Here is a 21,481-nt window from a genome sequence, read left to right as displayed (position 1 = left end):
GCACGTGTTCAACAGCCACATGCAGTGGCACCGGGCAGCATACCATACCAGCAGAGTTCACAATTTACATACACAAACATGCACACATGCACGGCTGGTTCTGCTAATTGGTTTGACGTGTGTACGTTCTTGGTACCTTGAGAGCGGTTTCTCGAGCGGCGTGCATGTGTGTGTGAGTGTGTCTCCTTGTGAATGCCCTTGTGTGGTTATGCCACCCTTGTGTGGCACTTTTTGCCAGTGTTAACAAGTGACCTCATCCCATACCTTTCCGATCTCAAATGCCATCCAATAAAGTCACCTCTTCATGCACTCTCTCTCGGCATTAAAACACCTCTTACCTCTCTCCCTGACACCCACTCTGAACGAGCTCAAGACAAGAGAACATAGAGCAACTGCACGCTATGAAGCGATTGTGAGTGATTTCCCAAAGAGAAGTGATTAATCACTTGAGTTTTAACAACATTTTTGTTATGTAGGCCCTGAGGTTAAACCTGGATAAGTCTGAGGCCAGTGAATGTCACAATATTTCTGTGTATACGTTTCATGGCTGTGGGAGGGCAATGTGTCGGTCCATCACTTTGGTCCTGATTGAAATATCTCAACAAGATAAAGGTTTGTAGAGATATCAGTCACGATCCCCAGAGGATGAATCATAATAACTTTTGGAATATCTCAACATCCACTGGATGGATTGCCTTTTCATTTTGTACAGACATTCATTGATCCCAGACGATGTGTTCCAAATGAATTAGGTGATCCTATGATTGTTTCGTGTTATGCCACCATGAGGTTAATATTTGTGGTTTTGAGTGAAATGTCTCCAAATGTTAATATGCTAACATGCTATGCTAATATGGCGAACATGGTAAACGCCTATGCCTGCTAAACATCAACATGTTGACATTGTTACTGCATGTTAACATACTGATGATAGCATTTAGCTCAAAGCGCCACTATGTGTGTGGTGGGGCTTTTGGGAATAATTAAGCTGTGTTTTTACCTTTTTGGTGGACATCACAAAAATCGGAATAAAACGCAATGGATTGTCTCCTTTACGTACTGCATACGGCAAGTGTGTGTTACCAAACAGGCAAAGCAGTGGAACCCTCAGGGACCCAGAAGACTATCACAATATAATCTGAAATTATAGGTTACCTTAAGGTAAAACCTGTATAAATACCTAATTTTGAGGTTCCAGTGCATTGGGCTGTATCAAATTGTACTCAGTCACAAATTCAGTTATAGCCCGGACCTCATTTTTCACCGGGGCCTCCTCATGGGTTAATCTTGCCCTGTTGTTAATATACTGTATATATACTGTATGCATTTGTAAAGCAGCTGTTCTGTATTTCTTGTTGATGCCTTCAGTATGTACTGAATTTCTTGATTCAGAAATGTTCACTTGCTTTGTGGAAAATGTGACTGTGTAAATACATGACTGTTTGATATGAACAGCTCACTTATCTATCTGATCCCAAACATGTTCAGAGTATAAAAACAGGATGAAAGAGAGGGCAGTTATTGCATCACTGGGATAGTGGAAAAAGGGTAACAAACATTCAACTTACTGAACTTTCATGACTCTTTTTTTCTTCTCTGTGATCTTCATCCAGCGACTCTGGCTTAGGTCTTTCGGTGATCAATGAATTGTCAAACTACATGCAGGGAGATTAAGTTAATTATCTTTACCCTGAGTGGATTATTAAAGGACCTGGAAATGTTGCTCTTCTTAAGAAGTTCAGCACATGGTTGAGTCACAGAAACAAAAGTGGGTGAGCAATGTTTTCTGCTGGGGGTTGAATCGTGCACGGACAGCGAAAAACACAGAGCACCAATGAGCGGCGAGCTGAAGATGGGGTTAGGGGAACAATGACACATCGTGTATCATCTTACACATCCCAACGCTGCTCTGACTAAAGCTCTAGACGGCAGAATGATTGAGTAACAACTTACCATAAAACTCCTCCCAACCAATTTCACATCTAAATATGTTGCGTGTGTGTGCAGGCTTCACATTTGTCCCTCAACACACATTGACTCAACATACTATATCACTACATCCCCTCTGGATCTCTTTAAATAAGATAGATATGATGGCTAGGGCATCATGTTCACTGCATTTATCATTGTTATATTCAGATGAAATCATCCTCACGTTTTCCCCAAAGCATTGGAGGAGCAGCGGAGCATTTCACACAACCGCTGCATTTTCCATGATACTGTATATGAAGTTGGATCTTGTTCACTTTGGTACAGGCACAGTGCAGTATTTTCACACAAGCTGTTGAATATAAAGGAAAAACCCAACAACCTAGCCCCATTTATCCATCATATTTTATTCAACAATACAACTTTTGCTCTTCAGAGTACAATCAATATAAGATACATATGACAAAAATATATATTTTAAATAGAAGAGAAAAACATTAAGGCATTTCAGTGAAGGAAGTCTTGACAGCATGAATGATAATATTAGTGTTACATTTATTTGTGTTTACCTCTAAGGCACTATGCATGATCGCTGCTGAAACCACATAAAAGATGGACAACTTTCTACACTTGAAGTGGCGACAACATGTTGGTTTTCAGTGTGGTTTTCAGTGCTGTGTGTCTACAGTGTACAGTGTTTCAGCAATAAGCCAGAGCAGACACGCAGAGTCACGAAAGGCAAAGCAGGTAGTGAAAGATTTCTCATTCTGCCAAAATTGTGGTGGCATTGTATTAACACTTTAATAATCCCCTGTGTCACACATGAAACCAGCTACAGGGCAAAGCACTGTAATTATGTTTATCACGCAAGCCAGCCTGGTGCCAGTGTGACTTCTTGACTGGGACCGACATGAGAAAGCCCAGCTGTTACTCTGGAGAATCGTTGTGGCACCAGTGAGTGGTCGATTGGCCGAGGTGTGTTACGAAAGCCGTCATTTCCTGTGCGTGTTTTTTAACAAAACAAAAAAAAAAATCTCTCTTATTGCCTCTGTGACCGAGGTCTGTGAGGATGGCATCACAGAAACGCATAAACAGCTCAATCACATCCACCGAACGTGGGGGCACAGAACAAGCTCTTTCTCACTCTTTCCCTTACTCCCCATCTGTGTTTCACACTTTCACTCGCTTGCATGCATAAACAAAGCCATGCACACACATGCACACACACAAACATCCACACACACACACACACAAACACAGATTTCTTACCTCAGTATGTACAAGACTTAACTCTAAAGTCTACGAGCATCAAGCCTGTTGTCATGTAAAGTTTAGTACTCTCTCAACTGACTCTCCTTTTACACTTCTGAACTGTTCTGGGCTTCTCTGGAAATTATTACTCATGAGCAAAACTATACAGAAACTTGCACAAACAGCGTGGCACAACAGCACTAACCCCTACAACATGTATCAACAAAAGCTCAGTCAATTATTTTTGTATTAAAAGCTGCTCATACTGGATATTTGTCATGTACATTAATATAGAAAATATGATTGTTATTTCTCTCTTTCTTACAACAGAGCTCTTCACTGATGCATACACAGGTTATTGGAAGGAGGTCTGGTCTGAAACAAAGTGATAAATGTAGGTACAGCTGCATCAGAAATCCATCATCGTATGGATGTGTGCCCACTAGGCCTCTTTTCCTGAGTGCCACTGCTCTGTTTCCAGTTGTTGTTTTTTTTAGTATGGAAGCAGCAAAAGTGAAAATGCTTACATCTAGCACATTTCTTATCTGTCTTATGTCGATTTCAGGCACTTAAAGTAAAAAATAAAATTGTAAACTTTGAAGATGAGAAATAGTTTAATGTTAAGTGCTGTTGTTGAAAAACAGTGTGTGGTTCCTAAAACCCTTCATTACAATGCTTCCCAGCACCTTGAGAGAAAAAGATGCCCAGTGGTCACATTACAGCACGGGCTGGGCTGAGCATGCCTATTGGAACTGCTGTGCTGCTGTATGAGTCTGGGACAGCCTATGTTATATGTTGTATTGTATGAAAATGTACAGTATGTTATGCTGATACAGGCATCTGCTGTGTTACACTGCTATGTTTGCTGAACCAGACTTATGTGGGCTGCTGGGGATTGTGGCATTCAGAAGGCGTAGGGCCCGACTATGATGGTGAGCCGGAGCAGTGAGCTGGAGCGGTAGTTCATGGTCAGATGGTGAGTGACCATCTCCAGGTCCACGACGTACTCCTTGGGCCCTGACAGAGCCTTGGTTAGCACCAGCATGGCACTCACGTTGCTGGAACGCTGCAAGAACATGTAATCCGTCAATATGTAAGCATGTAAATACAGATTTATAACTTTGGCGGGAGACTAACGGCATGCTAATTAGCAAATGTTAGCATCCAAACGAGCTCAACTACGATGGTGAACATGTTAGCATTTAGCTCAAAGCGGTAGCCTGACAGAGCCGCTAGCATGGCTGTAGATCATTAGTCTTGTTTGCTTTGAGCGCCAAATATTATCGTGATAGAGCATAACTCTAACTACTGTATATCAGTCGCCATATGTTGATCAAATGCCAGGTTGAGTAATTGTTCGAAGCGGAATCAGGAGGATGACAATAGTGTGAATATGTGAGTGACTTTCAGGATTTTCCTTGAAACTGCAGATTTTGACAGCATCATGACACTGTACCAGTTACCTGTTACACCCCCCTTCAGCTTTTCATGCAACGACAAAACAACAATTCCCACCGACTTACCCGCAGGAAGAATTCTCCTGCCTCATTCCCAGCTTTGATCTTGAAGGTGTTGTGTGTGTTGGCGTACATGTTGGTGGCCTGAATCTGGAAGATGTCTGCTGGCACAGTCCGGTCCGCCTGGATGCTCATGTATTTGTAGACAATTGACGGTGGGAGACTCTGGCACTCTGCCTGAGACCGGCAGACACAGCGACTGCAAACACACAACAATTAAAACAATCTTTGTGAAACTGGCTGCACTGATGAGAGTGAAACTGAAGAACTGGATGATGTTTACTGACTTTTCAGAGGTTTTGGCATAAGGTGCCTCACAGGGGTTTCTGGGATAGCAGCGGAAGCCTCCGTAATAGTTCCAGCACATTTCATCGTCGTTGCAGTTATGGGTCCCCGTCTCACACTCATTTATGTCTTGTGATTGGCAGGGTGACCGAGAGAGAGAGAGAGAGAGAGAGAGAGAGAGAGAGAGAGAGAGAGAGAGAGAGAGAGAGAGAGAGAGAGAAAGAAAATGAGTAGTCAAAAATAGCTGGATGAAAATGCTACTATCCCAAACTTCCAAAACACACACAAACTCTACACGCTTCATGAAACAGAGCTGTGAAAACACAGTCAAAGTTCAGGACGTGTACAATTTGGGAACAGTGTTTCTAGGGTTGTACAGCTGCATTTCCAGCAGATGTGGAGGTAAAAGAGGAAAGCCTGCAGATCTGTAGTGGAGGGAAGCCCCTGGTGCAACCCCACACAGGCGTAACTGCAGCTCTCTCCCTGTAGCACCATGAAAATAACCCCATCAAACATGCCCCAAACCACAAGGCTATTTCTGGCACAGCAACTTGGATTCATCACCATCGGGTCCATCTGACACAACCGGCCGGATTCATGGCTCTCTCTATAAAGCCTGCACCTGACCGAGAGGGAGAGGAAAAAATAACAGCTCTCCCTTTGAGCGGTTGCCGGAGCTTCAAATAAATCCACTTCAAGAAACCAACATCATGCATATAAATTCACGGAGGTGGCTTAGCAGGGCAACACAAAGTTGTTGTATTTGTTTTGCCTAACCTCTGAATTCTTTCCATAACAGTGCTGGTTGAGAGTGACTTTCATTCCCGCTTGAGAGGTAGAATAGTGGCTGATAGCAGGCATGATCAAGTTCCTGTTAAGAGTGATCTTCAAAGAGTTGAGGCACTTGTTGTGCGTGAAAAAACAGAAATGAGGGTAAGATAGATCAATTAACTAAGAAGGGATTCAAAAAATAGATTGATAGAAGGAAAGGGAGAGGAAACAGGAGGACTGCAGTACCTTGACACACCCTGTTTCCCTGGAGCTGATATCCTTCTGGACACTCACAGGAGTAACTTCCTGGGCTGTTAACACACTGGTACTGACACATGTAGCTGGAGAAGCTGCATTCATCAATGTCTGCGCAGAAGAAATGCACACACACAAACATACATTAGATCATCAGCAGAAGGCTATGCTTACAATGAAATGGGCATGTGACACATGTTTACAAACGTGCATTTATCTGCAGTTGTATATCTGTGTTTGTACAGTATATACTGTATGTGTGGTTGTGTGTGTGTGTGTGTGTGTTCACCTTGGCAAGAGGTCGTGTCCTGTGCCAGCTCATAGCCCTGTTCACACTGGCAGAGGAAGGAGCCAATCAGGTTGTAGCAGTGGTGCTGACAGGGATTCTCCACATCACATTCATTCACATCTAGAACAGAAGCAGAAGTGTTACATACCTGGAGATCCAGCTCTTTTTATTAATTGCACTTGTTGTTGTTTTTACGTGTTTTATCAAGTATATATTTAGCTTTCCTTTACCCTAGTATGTGGTTTTGTTCTGCTTGTATGTACACTAAAGTGGTAATTATGATTATTATAATAAACTCTTCAAGTAAACATGTAACAACAGGTGTTCAGATCTATTGAAAGTGAACCTGGCAACACCAAGACAAACTTGGTGCCACTAAAGGACAAAGCACTGAAGCAAAAATGTTTTCACAATTCAATGTTGTACACATTAACACACGAGTACACGTGGCTTTTCAGTGACTTACCAACACAGCTGTGGTTGTTGATGGCCAACTTGTGACCTGCGTTGCACTCACAGTAGTAAGAGCCCTGTGTGTTCACACATCTGTGCATGCAGTAGTGGGCCGGGGCGCACTCGTCTCTGTCTGCAGGAAAACAGAAACAGAGCAGTAAGATACATTGCAAAGAAGCAATTCTTGATAAAAGATAATACAGGAACCACTTCAAAAGCTTGATACCAGTTCTGATCATGTGAAAAAGCGCGAAGAGAGAGTGTGTTTTGCGTCCACCACTCACCTACACAGTGGTCTCCGTTCTTATGGAAGCCTGGAAGACACTGGCAGGTGTAGGAGCCTCTGGTGTTGTAGCACGTCTGTTCAGAACCACAAGTGTGTCTACCTGTCGCACATTCATCTATGTCTGCAATAAACACACAAACAGACTCTGAGAGGAAGCTGCACCAAGTTAATGCCTACTGTACGCAGGAACATGTGGCAGACAAAGCAAAGCAACATGTCTGGACTGTATGTACTCTGTGATCTGTGATATGTGAACTGCTTTCAAACAGACAGAACAAATCTGTGATCACTGACACCATCACATCACACACATGGGCATAAACACACATGTTCACACACAGAGCGGGCGATTAAATAAAGAGGGCTTTTATTCAGCAGCTCCGGGTGAAGGGGAAAACACAGATCATATCTTCTGCTAACAGGACAGCTCTTTGAAGGGTGTGTGTGTGTGTCTGTGTGTGTGTGTGTGTGTGTGTGTGTGTGTGTGTGTAGGTGTGTGTGTGTGTGTGTGTGTGTGTGTGTGAAAGAGAGAGAGCTCAAATGATAAGTCATGTGCTTTCTACCATAACACTTCGCTCTCTCATCAGACATCCATCAACCCAAAAGCACACAGATCTGATTTCTATCCCTCACACCATCATCAATAACTTATATAACATTAGTAAAATAATCTTAAAAACGCAAAGCTCCTGTCAGAAAGATGCGCAATTTCCAATATCAAAGGCAAACCATTTTTTACTGCAGCGAGAAATATCTATACTGTAAACAACTCGCATTTATCACCAACTTGTTAATAATGTGATTTCCTAAATGCAAACTCAAATGTTACCGACTCACATTTTAAAGTGGGAAGTGGGACAATGAGGTGACGATAAGGTGTTAAACTTCCATAAAGTACCTTTGTAAGTTATTAAGATTTTAGCAGAAAAGTGAAATATCCAGCTCTGGCTAAAATAAAGGAAACAGTAGTGGTAAGATTTTCACGTTTTCAATTTTGGTTTACTTGGAGCCAGAGCCTCTTAAAAGAGGCCTGCTCACTGTAACTGCCCTCGCTCCTTTTTTTTCTCTTCCATCTTCCATCTCCCCCCACACAAATAGGCCCATACTGTATACTCTCATCCCTGTGGGCCCACCAGCAGTCCTCTTGGGTGGTCTGACACAGCTCATCATATGCAGACAGCCAGTGGGCATCAGTTTAACAGCACGACAGACAGTTATCCTCAATAACACACACGCACATAAGAAAAGAAGGGGGGTTCTGCTGCATTGTGATTTGACACATGCGTAGCCCAACAATAGTCAGAAGAACCTGAGTGGAAAACCTAAACTCTTTGCTGCAGACAAACAGACATGATTGCATTATCCCTCCTGCAGGGAGACAATGAAACTCATGGAGCCCCTATTCATAGAAAACACACCACAATCAATCAAACTATTAAAATCAGTGCAGGAAAGCCCAACTTGCTCCTGCACAGATATGTCGAACTGATATTCTATTCGTACTTTCTGTACTTATCTGTAATCAATTCTGTTCTTACACTATCGCAACAAACCCACTGGAGATCAATAAAGATCTTATCTTATATTCCCCTGGACATGTTCCATGTCATGCCCTTCCCTGAGAGCATCAAGTGCCCTATATGCCCTCCACACAGCCTCCACCATCCAGTGGGACTGGAGCCGGATATAAATTGGCTTGCTTTGCTGTGAAAGAGCCGGTGAAACAAAAAGTGGGACAGGAGGTAAGCTGTCTTTACTTCTTAAAGAGAGGAAAGGTAAAAAATGTGCTCAACCCTCTGGCAGCACAGTGATAAGATGAACTCAGTACATTAGGGACAAAAGCAGGGTTTATCTAAAAGGTGCACCTGAGAGACAACAGGTGCAAATTGCATTCAGGGAGGAATGCACAGACAAGGCTTGTTGCTCACTGACCCGCTGAATAAAGGACAAAGGTGAAAAGCAGTGTTGTTTTGGACGATCTAACGCTCTGATGTGGCCTGAAAAGGCATCTGGGAAAGTGCATCTGCATCCAGCAACGAGTGTGTGAGAGAAACTGAATGCTTGGATCATAACAGCATCACACTATGGGATAACATCCCAACAGCGCAAAGGCTTCATGACATGGATGTTAAAAAGGTGTGGCCCGCTAGAATATCTCACGATAGACTTGCAGCATACAGATTTAACCTCTTAGGCCAAGAGATCTACCTAGTCTAGATGTGGATAATTATATATTTTCCCATGTGGCATGTAAGGCCACAGATATGCAAGTGCATCCACAAAGGTTTTTGTTTCTGCATTATTTGTAGAGATTTGAATATCAAGTTGCAACCAATACTGTCTAACATCATCCATTCAGCTAATAATACAGTATATTCATGTTAATACATATATGTAAAAACAACTTATCTATGCTGTAGTTTGAACGTGCAGAGAATTGGCTAGAAAAGACAACAATACATAAGCCCCAGTATTAGCTAGCCTTGACAGGTAGCTACACATGCTAGTGAATGTAAACACTAGCTCACCCTTAAAATGACAAAAAAGGGTGATGTGCTCGTCAGAGAACAAAATGGAAGTGAAATCCTGTATATATCAATGAAGAATTGGAACGAATGTCAACAAATAGTTGAAGCCGGGATCAAATCCATGTGAATCCCAACCACGCCTACTTACTGGAGGTATTTGGTGATTCATTGAGACTGGAAATGCCCTGCCTTCTGGCAATAGATTCAGACAACACATGCCTGAGACTCCTAATTCCTGATAAAAGTATGTGTGTTGATGCTTTCATGGTGCCAAGAAGCAGACAATCAAACTGTGATTTGTTATAAGTGACAGAAAGCGATATTTGGCGACATCTTTAGTCCTTCAGTCATGTCACTGATAAATGAACAAGACTTAGTTTAGCGCACAGGACACCAACAGCGGCCTCCTGAATGAAAGTCCTGTGTTTGTTTGACCCGTCCACCTCCACTCCCGCCTGCCCTATCTCTTTATATACTGCGTCAGTTGCTGTGAGCGTCTGATAATGACGTGGATGGGTTTACAGCCGGTGTGTCGCATTCAGAAGCTAAAGGCCCGAACGGCACTGAACAACCATCAGTATTTGACGAGTTGGGAGTGTGAACGAGTTGTCAGGTCAAAAGACTTCATGGCAATCGATCAAATAGTTGTTGAGACATTGACCAAAACCAACATTGCCATTCCTCGAGTCACGCCACTAGTGCTGCTAAGCTTCAGGGTTGTCTTTGTCCACATTTTTAGTTTGTTTTAACTTCCGCAGTGCTGTTATTGCTTGAACAGTGAGCAATCCATTGGTGTAAGCAATTATTTTCTGCAGCATTATTGCCAGATCAGATATGCAGCAGAGTTTGACCAATTGCAGTTAGCACATTCAGCTTTGTTCCACATGTGGCTTCAATACGTGGACCACGAATCAGTTTCTGAAAGCAGCATTTGCTCTAGCCTCAGGACATTGTTGGCAACTAGAATGACATCAGGTGCACTTAGAATGATTTTGGCGTGAATTGCCTGGCATGAGTCCAACAACATTCATGCCACAGAGTACCTGGGAGACTTGGGAGTACCAGAATCCATCAAACAAGGTGTTTGCTGGTGCAGGGCAGACATCTGCAGCTGGATCAAGTTCCAACACTCTCCTACATCAGGTGTAGAAACCAGCTGTTGGTTTGAAGTAACTGCACATGGATAGCTGTAAATTGTTTAAATGGGAACAATGCAGCAATGCTTCCGAAGAAGTTCTGTGTACGGAAAAGTCAGAGTCATCCTCACCCCCTTTAGGAAAGCTTGGAGAGCTCTAAATGAAAGCATATGTGCTGAATGCAATCCAAAGGTTCATTCACGGGAATATCTTGTGGTTACTGCTACTTTGTCACTAAACCTTTAAGACACTGCCAATACAAAGTTCTACAGAAGTTTGTGTGTGCGTGCATACAAGTGTGTGTGTGTGTGTGTGTGTGTGTGTGTGTGTGTGTGTGGGTGGGGTGGGAGGGCATCCCACACTGGCATGCTCTTAGGTCCCATAAAGCCTCCACAGCTCACCACATTCAGTACAGTCCATATAGTTTACACAGGAAAACAGATTTTACCATCAAATGTGATGATGTGTTGCGTGTGGGGAGAAGTGACTCTGTTCTCTGAGGTCAGATTTTTTTTTTTTTTTCAGAATTTATTTAACACAGCTTACAAGTTTCCTCTAAGAGCGAGCCTGCTGCAACATCACAGGGAAAGATAAGGCCGTCCAGCAGCAGAGTGGAATATGTGGAAGGAAAGAATGAGGAGAAAGGGTGGAGGTCTTCTTCTTTTTTTTTTTTTAAACAAAAAAGGGCTTTTTAAGATTTGAAGTTAGATTTATGGCCGTGTGTGCATATGTGATGTCAGAGTTAAAAACTCCTTGCTTTTCAGGGAGATTAATTCTAAATGCCTTGTGGGAGTTGGGGGAGTAGCGGGGATGGCGGCAGCTCAAAGAATGTGAGAGTGTGTGTAATGGACGAGTGGGTGTGTGTGCATCAGAGGTCCTGTTTGAGGTGCTTGAACATTAAATGGCCTTTTACAATGTTTAACAGAATGGAGTGCTACACTATAAAGAGATGTTTGATGTGTTACTGCGTGCATATGTGTGAGAAAGAAACAGCATATGTGTCCAAAACGGGGACTTAAAATTAGTTTGGCCAGAATTCAGAACAATGTGTTATTTGCTCCAGATTCAAACCGACATGATAGGGCTTGTTGTAATTATCACTTGAGAGCATTTAGTCTTGTTTTCACTGAACCACTGCAATGGAAAGCAGGAGCGGTTCCAAAAGAACAGTTGGAGTCATCCCGCTGTTGGACAGCATCTCTGTTTCCCTCTGATTATTGGATAATTCAATCTTTGGGAAAGCAGGGGGCAAGATGTGCAATGTTAATAGCCCATAAAATTCAGTCAAATTTATTAGCATGTCATACATTAGCCCCTGAGCGTTTGATTTTGCTGAACCCCAAACACCTTAATATCAGCCCTGCTGGCAAACGCTGCCCCGCACGTTGTTTCACTTGTGTATAATTCTCTCTGCAATGCAGTGTGAAATGCAGCTATCTATCACCGGCTTGAACAAGACCTCAGGACAAATAGGAGTGGTGGTGTTTCCCTTTCGAAGCAAGTCCAAACACAAAGCAGATAAGAAATCAAAGAATTCAAGACACTCTAACCTTATATTCTGTGTATTTCCATCTGTATTAGGGCATGAAACATTTCCATGCTCTTGCTAATCGTACCACTCCCAGGATTCACCATTGTTCAGGAGGAACATGAGTTTTAGTCCTGCTGACACTTATTAACTGATTTGTGAGTTTGTTCCACACTCTTCTAAAGGTCGGGCAGAGTCCTGACATTCTTGAAAATCCGTCCAGTGTGCCAGCTACATTCCTGACTGATAATAATCCTTCCTGTTACTCTGAAAAATATCGAGAAAAAAGAAGTGCTGAGCAACTCTCCTGCTATTCAATGTGAAGACAGTCAATCACTCTGCCCACCTGACACGTCAGTAGCCACGCTGCGGCAGCCATTCGCGGCCTTTAGAGCACATTTGTGGCCTGGAAGGAATGAAACCTGTAAATATGGTCGAAAATATGCATCAAAGGGGAAACATTGTGAGTAACACGAACCCTGCGATCGCACGCGAGTGTCACCCAGCAGAGTGTAATAGTGATTTATAGCAGCCCTGTGTCCCTTTCCATCATGAGGTAAACGGAAAGAGCAACACATGTGAGCACATCAGAGGAGGAAGCAGCTGGCCGTTGGACAGGCACCGACCTCAGGGAGAATAATAACAACAACATTAAGCACTTACGCTGAGGAGGCACTGCAAAGCTGCTTCCCCCCCTGGCTCCTCTCTGCCACCGTTGATGTGATGGCAGCGAGGAGCCAGCAGCAACACCACCACAAGCACTAACAGCATCCTGTACAGCAACACTGGGCAAGGCCTACAGAGGGGCTGCCTGCTGGATCGTTGGATTGTACTCACAGAGTCTGAGAGGTCTTCTCTGGCAGCGTTAGGAAGCTGTAACATGCAGTCACCACGTTACACCCGTTAAAACACAGGAGGGCTGGAAGACATTCTCTGACATTGGTTTCAAGATTCCTCATGTAGTCGATGTTTTAGGATGTAATCGCCAAAGCTGTTTCAGTCATAGGTGGTTAACTCTTGACTTTTTTTGGTTTCTAGGATAAAGACATTCAAACTGTTTATTGCCATGGAGACACTGACGTCAAAATACATCCAGCAATTAAAAGATCATGAAAGAATTGGGAACTTCTTTATCAGCAACTCAGGAGTTGCAACATCAACAGGTTTTCTGGCAAACTTTGCAAATGGAAAGTGAGTTCTGACTTTAGTACTGACTTTAAAACATGACACGTACATGATGTTTGAGGCAGATACAGATATCAAGTAATTTGAACATCTGGAAATGGTGATGATTTAACAACTGATAGTCCTTTTTTTCTATTTTTTTTTACATTGAAACAGGTAGTACTGTTGAAGTACTCCAACGTTGCCATTCCTAGAAAGCATCTACCGTTCAAAAGCTCAAACATGCAACACCAGTTGTTGCAGCTGGAACTGCAGTGTAACAGGTTCAATGTCGAGTCGGACCGTAAAATCATACTGTCGAGCACCAGGACAAACACACGGTGAAGACACACTGACGCAGGACAGTGCAAATCATCAGTCTGAGAGCAGGTGGAAGGCTAGAGCTTAGCTGGTAATAGGAGGGTTCAACAGGTACAAAGGTGTGCCTCAGGTGTCTTTTTGTTCGAGCAACCCTAAACAAAGTGGGTCCGCTTGTGCTTGATCCCACTTCCTCAACAAAAGTGTTCAAGTCAGTGTTCAAGTCTTCCTTCTCTGTGCAACACCCTTCTCAACAATCTGTGTTGCTTATCTTTGATGGATGTTTGGGAGAACCAAATACTGACAGGATAACATCTGAAGGAATTTCCTAAAAAACTATAATCGCTCTGCGCATATCCTCACATCTTTTTACATTGTCGGTGGATGAGCAAAGACTGGGTGGCTGGGGCTTGTTTCTTCAAGTGCAAACGTCAGGATGAAATGACAACAAGTGGAGCTGTAAAGTATAAACTGCAAAGGTCAAATCGTGCAGCACCGTAACGTTGCGCACTCTCTGCTTGTTCTGCTCTCTGCATTCCTGCTCCTCGCAGATCGATCCGATGCTTATCTGTCAAAGGTGGTGAGTAATTCCTACCATCACAAAAGATGGGAGCAAACGGAAAAAAACAACCACCGCTGACATTCCAGAGATATTCCTCCCAAGAGCATTGCATCTGTGCGGAAAAATGTTATTGCATGCACGCTGCCTTGTTCGGAAAAGTACACAAGTTCTCTGTCACACAGGGATTAACGGTCTTAATAGAACATAGTTGGGAAAGATTTCCAGCCACTGCAGGTGAAGAGCGTCCAGACGTAGCTGAAATCAGTCAGGCACGTAGGTGGTAATGTGGCCTGCATGACCTCAGGAAACCAGACAGGTAAGCAGGAGTGGCATGTCCCTTCATGTCCCATACTGCAGCGCATTAGTATCTAATTTAGACATGAAATCTAAGTAAACTCAGGACTTGTAAAACATGATATGTATCATTCTCTCTGGCCAAAGTTATATCCCGAAAGTCACTGAATGCACAGTAAAGTTGGTTATGAGTACAAACAATGTTCAACTGTAAATGAGGATCATAAAATAGCTGCTTTCTATTTTTCATCAGATTTAATGACTGTTTCTACCGCGTTTGATGGACAACCTTCATTTCAAGGAGGAAGTGATCTCACCTCTGCTGTAAATAAGAGTTAATATGCATACACAAGACTACAACAAGCCACTTGTAGGCATCTCCCGGCGGTAAACACAGTAAGTATGTGTGTGTATGGTGGAGGGTGGGGGGAGGTCATGGAAATGTGAGGCATCATTAAGTTGTCACACATACAGTAAAGGTTCAGAGTGTCTCTGTGTGGCCAGGGCTGGAGTCGGGCGCCAACTTCCCCGATGTGTCACTGCAACAACACACACTTGGGCTCAGGTTCACACTCAGAGCCAAAGGGCTTCTTTACCTATTTAAAAAAAAATGGGAACGAATATTAAAGCTTTGTTTAAAAGCCAAAATGTTGTGTTGAAGTGTATTGTATAATTTGGGGTTTGTTTTTTGCTTTTACTCGGCATAAAGAATATTGCACTAAAGAGAAACTTTTGTGTTTTAGAAACTATTTTCTTTATGTTGCGCTTTGGAAAATTGGCTTAATTTTCTTTTCCAGGGTATTTGGATGATCTCTCTACTATTCGCCCCACACTCAGCAGTAAGTCACCAAAGCAACTCAGCATTAGCACAACCCATGACGTTGGTACAACCTGGCTTGGTCAGTGCTCAGGCACTTCTGTGGTTATTTAGTCAGAGTCAGCCTTTTTATCCTTCCCTTTGCCCTACCTGACTCGACACTCTAGGTTTCCTTCACAGAGTGGTGAGTTAGCAGTGGAGGAGCCTGATGTAAGCGCTATTTGATACACTGAGGTTTCCCCCCATTGAAAGTTAATGGGAATTCCTTCACTCGCGAGATACGTAGCCGTGCAAAACAGCCACTGTGGAACAAAAAAAAAGAGAAAAGACAATTCTGTGTCCGAGAACAATTGGCTCATTGTAGCGAGTTAAAGGTAATGACAGAGAAACCAGAGACTGATGTAAACAAAGATTATATCACTCCACCAACAGAAACATACGCCCAAGAGACGGCACGAGACGCCTTCCAGTTAAAACTACAGTCATTTCAAAGCAATAACGCTGACAGCAACAGCCTATCTTTGTTTAGCCCATGCACTGAAGCGGCACGCCAGCGAATGAATAAGTATTATGCCCATGCCAGCTCGCTTATGTGGTTACTTTAGCTGATATGCTGCCATGTTTTACACCCTAATAAAACCTAATTGGGTTCCAATTCAGAGAAACATATGAAGAACGTCACACATCTCTTTGCCCCAGGTGTAAAATCAAATTTGTTACTTTCGCTGGAGCTTTGTGACCACAAGCCTCACCACACAGCCACTCACCACATACCTCCGCTAACCACTGAACACATGTAATTTGCGGCAATGCACTTTACCTTACATTACATTTATACAGCTAACCCTAAATATGCACACTCATCTTCCCGATCTCTCACAGACCAAGACAGATGGCAAGGTAACAGCTAAAACAGGTAACGAGTGATCACAGATTCACTCTCTCAGGTGCAGCCATGAACATCTGGCACAAAGCAGTGAAGAGCACTGATGCGTGTACTGGTGTGTGTGTGTGTGTGTGTGTGTGTGTGTTTGTGAGACAAAGAATAAATCTTCAAACCACTCCCCATTTGTAAAGATCAAAGAGTCTTGCCCAAACACAATATCACACCCACACAATCTTCTGCAGCTACCAAAATCTCAAGCTGGTCACGGCCCAGAGAATATCTACTGAAGGTTTACAGGCTATATGTGAGCACAGAGCTCGCTGCAGTATTATAAAGGTCTCCTTGATTTGCCCCTGAAGCAGAGGACCCCAACACTCAAGACAAGAACAATTTCTTGTATTTTAAGAAGGAGCTGAACTCCGGCCAAAAACATCATGCTGCCAGCGACCAAAGAGTTTAGAAAACATGATATCACAGTGAGAAAAGTCGAGAGGCTTGCAACACCTCTGGCAGCTACGCATGGTTTAGCTGTTGATGACTGTCAGACAGATGGATGAACAGTTCACCTTTGGAGCTCTGCTTATTGAGGCTCTAAAGTCGTTAGCAAGTAATTATGAAATACCTGCTTGGCCCTGCTAGAGACACATTCAGACACATTCTTCCACGCAGAAGCACTGCATCTGGCCAAGTGCAACAAAAGCATACTACTGATATTCAGGAGATAAAAGCACTTCTCAATTTTGACATTTAAAGGTGCAATGTGTAAGATCTGGAAGGAATTTCGGTTTTGAAACATTCAAAAATGAACTGACAGAATGAGGTTCAAAGTGTTGTCGTTATGTCAAAGACGTCTACGTATTGCAACACAATATGTAAACGTCTTCGACATAATGACTGAAATGGGCATTCTAACCTCCCGCTGTGTCTCCTGGCGCTCGGGTTTGCACTGGTTGAATGCGAGTTAATACAGCTAACGGCTTCCCGTGTAGTGGATCAAAACGAAAATATGAGTCATTTTCTAGTGTCTGCTACTTTGGATTTTATCCAGTAAACAAACTATCAAAGCTACGGCCCTTTGTTAGTGGCGCAGTAAACCCAAAGGTGGCTAACATAAACCAAAGACCGACTACACACGTAAAGATTAGTAGATAAAAGTTATTTTTGACGTGCTCTCAGAGTTTCAGCAGTTTGGTTGAATTGTGCTTATTCTTGCCCTGCTGTCAGTTAGTAGTTGGCTATTTCTTTTATAACTGAAAACTGTAACTTTAGATTAAATGGACCCAGCAGCAGAGGTGAAATGCTGCCCCCTATTTGTTTGTAGCATGAAGCCAGATAGATTTTACACATTGCACCTTTAATTCTGCTATCATACTGTGGTAAAAAGCTGTCAGTACAGGGGATTTTAATCTGCACCCACATTTTTAGGGTGCAATCTGTCTCATGAAGGCCAAACATCTTTGACATTCGGGAAGATTAAATAACTGAAACAACTTTGTTTTAATGGAGAGAGTGTGGCAGACATCCTTTTTGCACTTCTAGACCACATTTTGTGGTAACACCTTCTGTCTTGCTGACAGACTCCCATTTCTCTCCTAGGGAGCTTGTCAACACCACTTGCTGAGATAAGAGGATCCGTCTCTGTGTGTTGGTGTAAAGTCGAAAAAAATGAGAGGCTAGTTTTTCAAGTTACTTTGATGGTACTTTGTATCATCTTATAGCTGAAGAGAGAGGGGTAGGAGTACCTGGGTAGCTGATCTTACCTCTGCAGAGGTTCTGCTCATCTGCAGTGTATCCGGGTGTACAGCGGATGTTCCGGCTAGCTTCAGACCATGGGAGAATAGGCTGGCTTGGTGGAGCAGCAGGGACAGCAGGGACAGGAGGGACAGGAGGGATGGATTCCGGCAGCGGCACTTGCTCGCCCTCCTTACTGATATAGATGACGGCGTTCTTGGGGAGGCAGAGGTATCCACCAAAGTGGTTGATACACTGCATCCCTCCCTTGCAAGCATCGTCTAACGAGGCACACTCGTCGATGTCTGACAGGAAAAACAGGAAGAGAAACAGATAGAAAGACATTAGATATGTCATTTCCTGTGGTGGAATTATTCCAATTGGTTAAAATGACAACTGATATTAAGCTTGGTTGAAAATATATGAAAAATAAAGACACAATTTAACTCATTAAGTATGAAAAGCTGCACAAATGTGTAATAACCAATGCTTAACATTTCTCACCTCTGCACTGCTCTTTGACTGTGTCATACTCATACCCTTCTGTGCACTGTGAAGGACAGATAATGATTACCACGAAATGATACATATTTGAGTGTCCTCTCATGTGTGTCAACATCATATGATAAAACAATAAAAGCATGAACCATGAGGTCTCCATCAGCTACTAGTACACAGCATCTCCAACATGCCGAGTTGTGCTAAACCTACACAGAAAAACACTGACTGATAAAAAAAAATCTCTCACTTACTGAGTATACGACCGGCTCCTCAGCCTCCTGAGAGAGGACGTGTGTGAAAACCGCACAAAGACACACGCAGATCCCCAGCATGTCGACCAAACGTCGGAGCAGCACTGTAACGAGATGCAGAGGAACCAAATGGATAGAGCGTGCAAGATCATTTTTCGCTTGACAAGCCTTCAAGTTTTAATACCAGCTATTACATCATTGATGGCATTGCTTAACGAGTCCCAACATCTCCCGCTGCTGGCGTGATGTTTATGTTGGCACCGCTCCAGCCAAATCTGCGACTTCAACTAAGTGAAGTGTTTTTCTGCTGTTTTTCTCCAAAAGGATTAGTGCGTAATACGCGTAAAGATCGTGCGTAAACATGCCCTCCTGTGTCAGTCAGCGTCAGGAAAATGAACGACTTAATCAGCCATGCAGAGCTCATGTTGATTAAAATTCTGTATTTGCACAAAACATGTCCAATTTAAGCCTTGTTTCAAGATACACTTGTTACAGGTCAATTCCCTGAGAACAAGCGAGCTACATCAGAAACAAGTGCTACCGCAGATTTATTTCAACATTCATCGTTATCTAATCAGAGCGCTGCGCTGTATGCAGTAGCTTTGACATCCCGTGGCGCCTCGGAGACGTACCTGCAATTACCTGCGGATCTCCAACTCTCTTGGCGCGCTGAAGAAAACGTCCCCGGTTTATGTTTCGGTCGCAATCCGAGAGTATGCGCGGAGCAGACTGGCGGTTAAATGCAAACGGTGCAGTGGATGTTAGATCGTTGTCGGAGTGCAAGCAGCACTTGTGATGAACATGCGGCTCGTATAGTATGACATGCTGGGGGCGGTGTACCGGGCAGGTTGAGCTCCGGGTTTCTCTCTCACCGGGGAGCAGTAAACGATCAGCAGGCTACAGTGGCTCCCTCTATAGACTGATGACTAGTGATAAAATAAGGTACTCCTCATAAAACACCGCTATCTAAGGAAAACTCAGCTCAAAAATAATCTATTATTACACCTTACTCATTATATTGCTGCACAGAAAAATATTCCCATAATAAGAAACCAAAGTAAACTGAGTTAAGGTTACCAATATGTCTGCTTTGGCTCCCAACATTGAACCTATAATTTATTGCTGTAATAACACACATTATAGATTATTCAATTAAGCTTTCATATGTCTATGTTTATTGTACCAGTGTTCTTTTAACAACGCTGTAGGGAGTTTGAAGTGAAGAGGAAATGTGGGGTCATACCCTTTTTAGTTTTTATAGGCCTACACCACTTCTACATGTTATTTTAAGAATGAACCTCCATGGCTTTTGGGGTTGTAACATGCATACCCTGTCATGCTGTGGGGGATATGTACAGTATGTGTGCAGCAGGTGTTAAAATCAAATCGTGTGTTGAAGACTTCCGTCAGCAACCACTGCATTAGCCTCCAATACATTTCATGGTGTTTACAAGATGCCTGCGCTTCAGGAACATCTGCTGGAATTGGCATGGCTTCCTGGATTTCCCATGGGCGAAGAGACAGCAAGTTATTGTGTGTTTGTGTGTGCGTAGGCATGTGTGTGTGCCAACTGCTTGCTGATACAAGTGGATAGAAATGGACTTGGCGCCACCTCCTTTAATGCTGACCTTCTGACCTTTCCTCACAGGGTGTGGATGACATGAGGATTACAGATAGATTCTGCATGGTGCGATACCCTGCAGGTGCAGGTCAAACTCATGTCTTTTCCTGGCAGAAATCAGATTATTTTCTAACAAGACACAAGTCCAGTATTTAATCTTTAAGGCGAGTACTTCACTTGCAATTAGAGAGCGTTTACCGGGTTAAACACATCAAAACTATACAATAATAAACTACAGAATATGCAAATAAAACATGGTTGACCCAAAAAATAACTGTGCAAAGGCTTGACTCTTCACTAAAAAAGTTTATTTAACTTGGCAAGCTATTTAACAGATGCACAAAAAAAGACAGAGACATTGAGATAAAGCACTTGATTAATCAAAGTAGTTTATAGAGATTAATAAAAGATGTTATCCAAGACTTATGAAAGAGAGGATGAGAGCACATTCCCCTAGGTCCTATTGCTCTCCGGAAACCACATGAGAAAGTCATGCTTGCAAATCACAGAGGCGAAGCACGAGAGTTGGTGTCCCAACACACAAAGGGCTATTACACTAGTGAGGTACATTTCTCAGAGCATAAAAGGAGCCAGTACTCTGACGTTTCTTTCGATGCTGAAGGCAATGCATCAGGTACTGTTGACAATTGAGCATCAGCCAATCAGTTCCTGATGCAGTATCATCCGCATCAGAAAGTTCTTCCTTCACCCCAACATCACTGTAGGGGCAACAAGAGGGGAGTAGTTCACAACACATTTTGACCCTCTGCAATATCTCTTCATGGTAAGATGAGTGATACAAAAATACTCATTAAAACAAGCCATTATTATTCTTTTCATGCTACGATAATTCAATAGCTACTGTACAGTACACATCATTGTAAGTCAAGATGGCAGCAGAAGCATCTGGAAAGTGAATTCATGCAAATTCAAAGTGGGCATGCATTATGAAAGAGCTGCAAGAGATGAGGCTGCACTTCAAAAGACTGTCGAAAAGACATTTTTTTTAAAAAGTGGGGAAGGGGGATGCGAGAGGAGGAAGAGCAGACAGAGAGGGTGCCTGTGAAACGCACTTGTGTAATTGCAGTGACATCTTCATTGAGAGCCC

General features: G+C 43.0%; 1 protein-coding gene across 2 annotated transcripts; it reads right to left on the bottom strand.

Annotated features, from left to right (window-relative positions):
• Nucleotides 1–2,315: 2,315 nt before the first annotated feature.
• Nucleotides 2,316–19,528, bottom strand: efemp1 (EGF containing fibulin extracellular matrix protein 1). Of its 2 annotated transcripts, none has more exons than XM_079169377.1 (11): nucleotides 19,395–19,528; nucleotides 18,753–18,856; nucleotides 18,505–18,550; nucleotides 18,030–18,305; nucleotides 7,035–7,157; nucleotides 6,764–6,883; nucleotides 6,298–6,417; nucleotides 6,000–6,119; nucleotides 4,985–5,111; nucleotides 4,704–4,896; nucleotides 2,316–4,246 (listed from the first exon to the last, which is right to left on the bottom strand). In XM_079169377.1, the coding sequence occupies exons 2-11, from the start codon at nucleotides 18,831–18,833 to the stop codon at nucleotides 4,085–4,087; spliced, it is 1,368 nt and encodes a 455-aa protein (XP_079025503.1). In that variant the 5' UTR covers nucleotides 18,834–18,856; nucleotides 19,395–19,528; the 3' UTR covers nucleotides 2,316–4,084. The 2 variants fall into 2 exon arrangements, with proteins under 2 accessions (XP_079025503.1, XP_079025502.1); XM_079169376.1 differs by having other exon boundaries at nucleotides 19,385–19,514.
• Nucleotides 19,529–21,481: the final 1,953 nt, after the last annotated feature.

This window comes from Pholis gunnellus (assembly GCF_910591455.1).
Source record: "Pholis gunnellus genome assembly, chromosome: 11".
NCBI classification, from domain to species: Eukaryota; Metazoa; Chordata; class Actinopteri; order Perciformes; family Pholidae; genus Pholis; species Pholis gunnellus.
The sequence above is the reverse complement of the archived record's forward strand: the minus strand, read 5'-3'. Positions and strand labels throughout refer to the sequence as shown.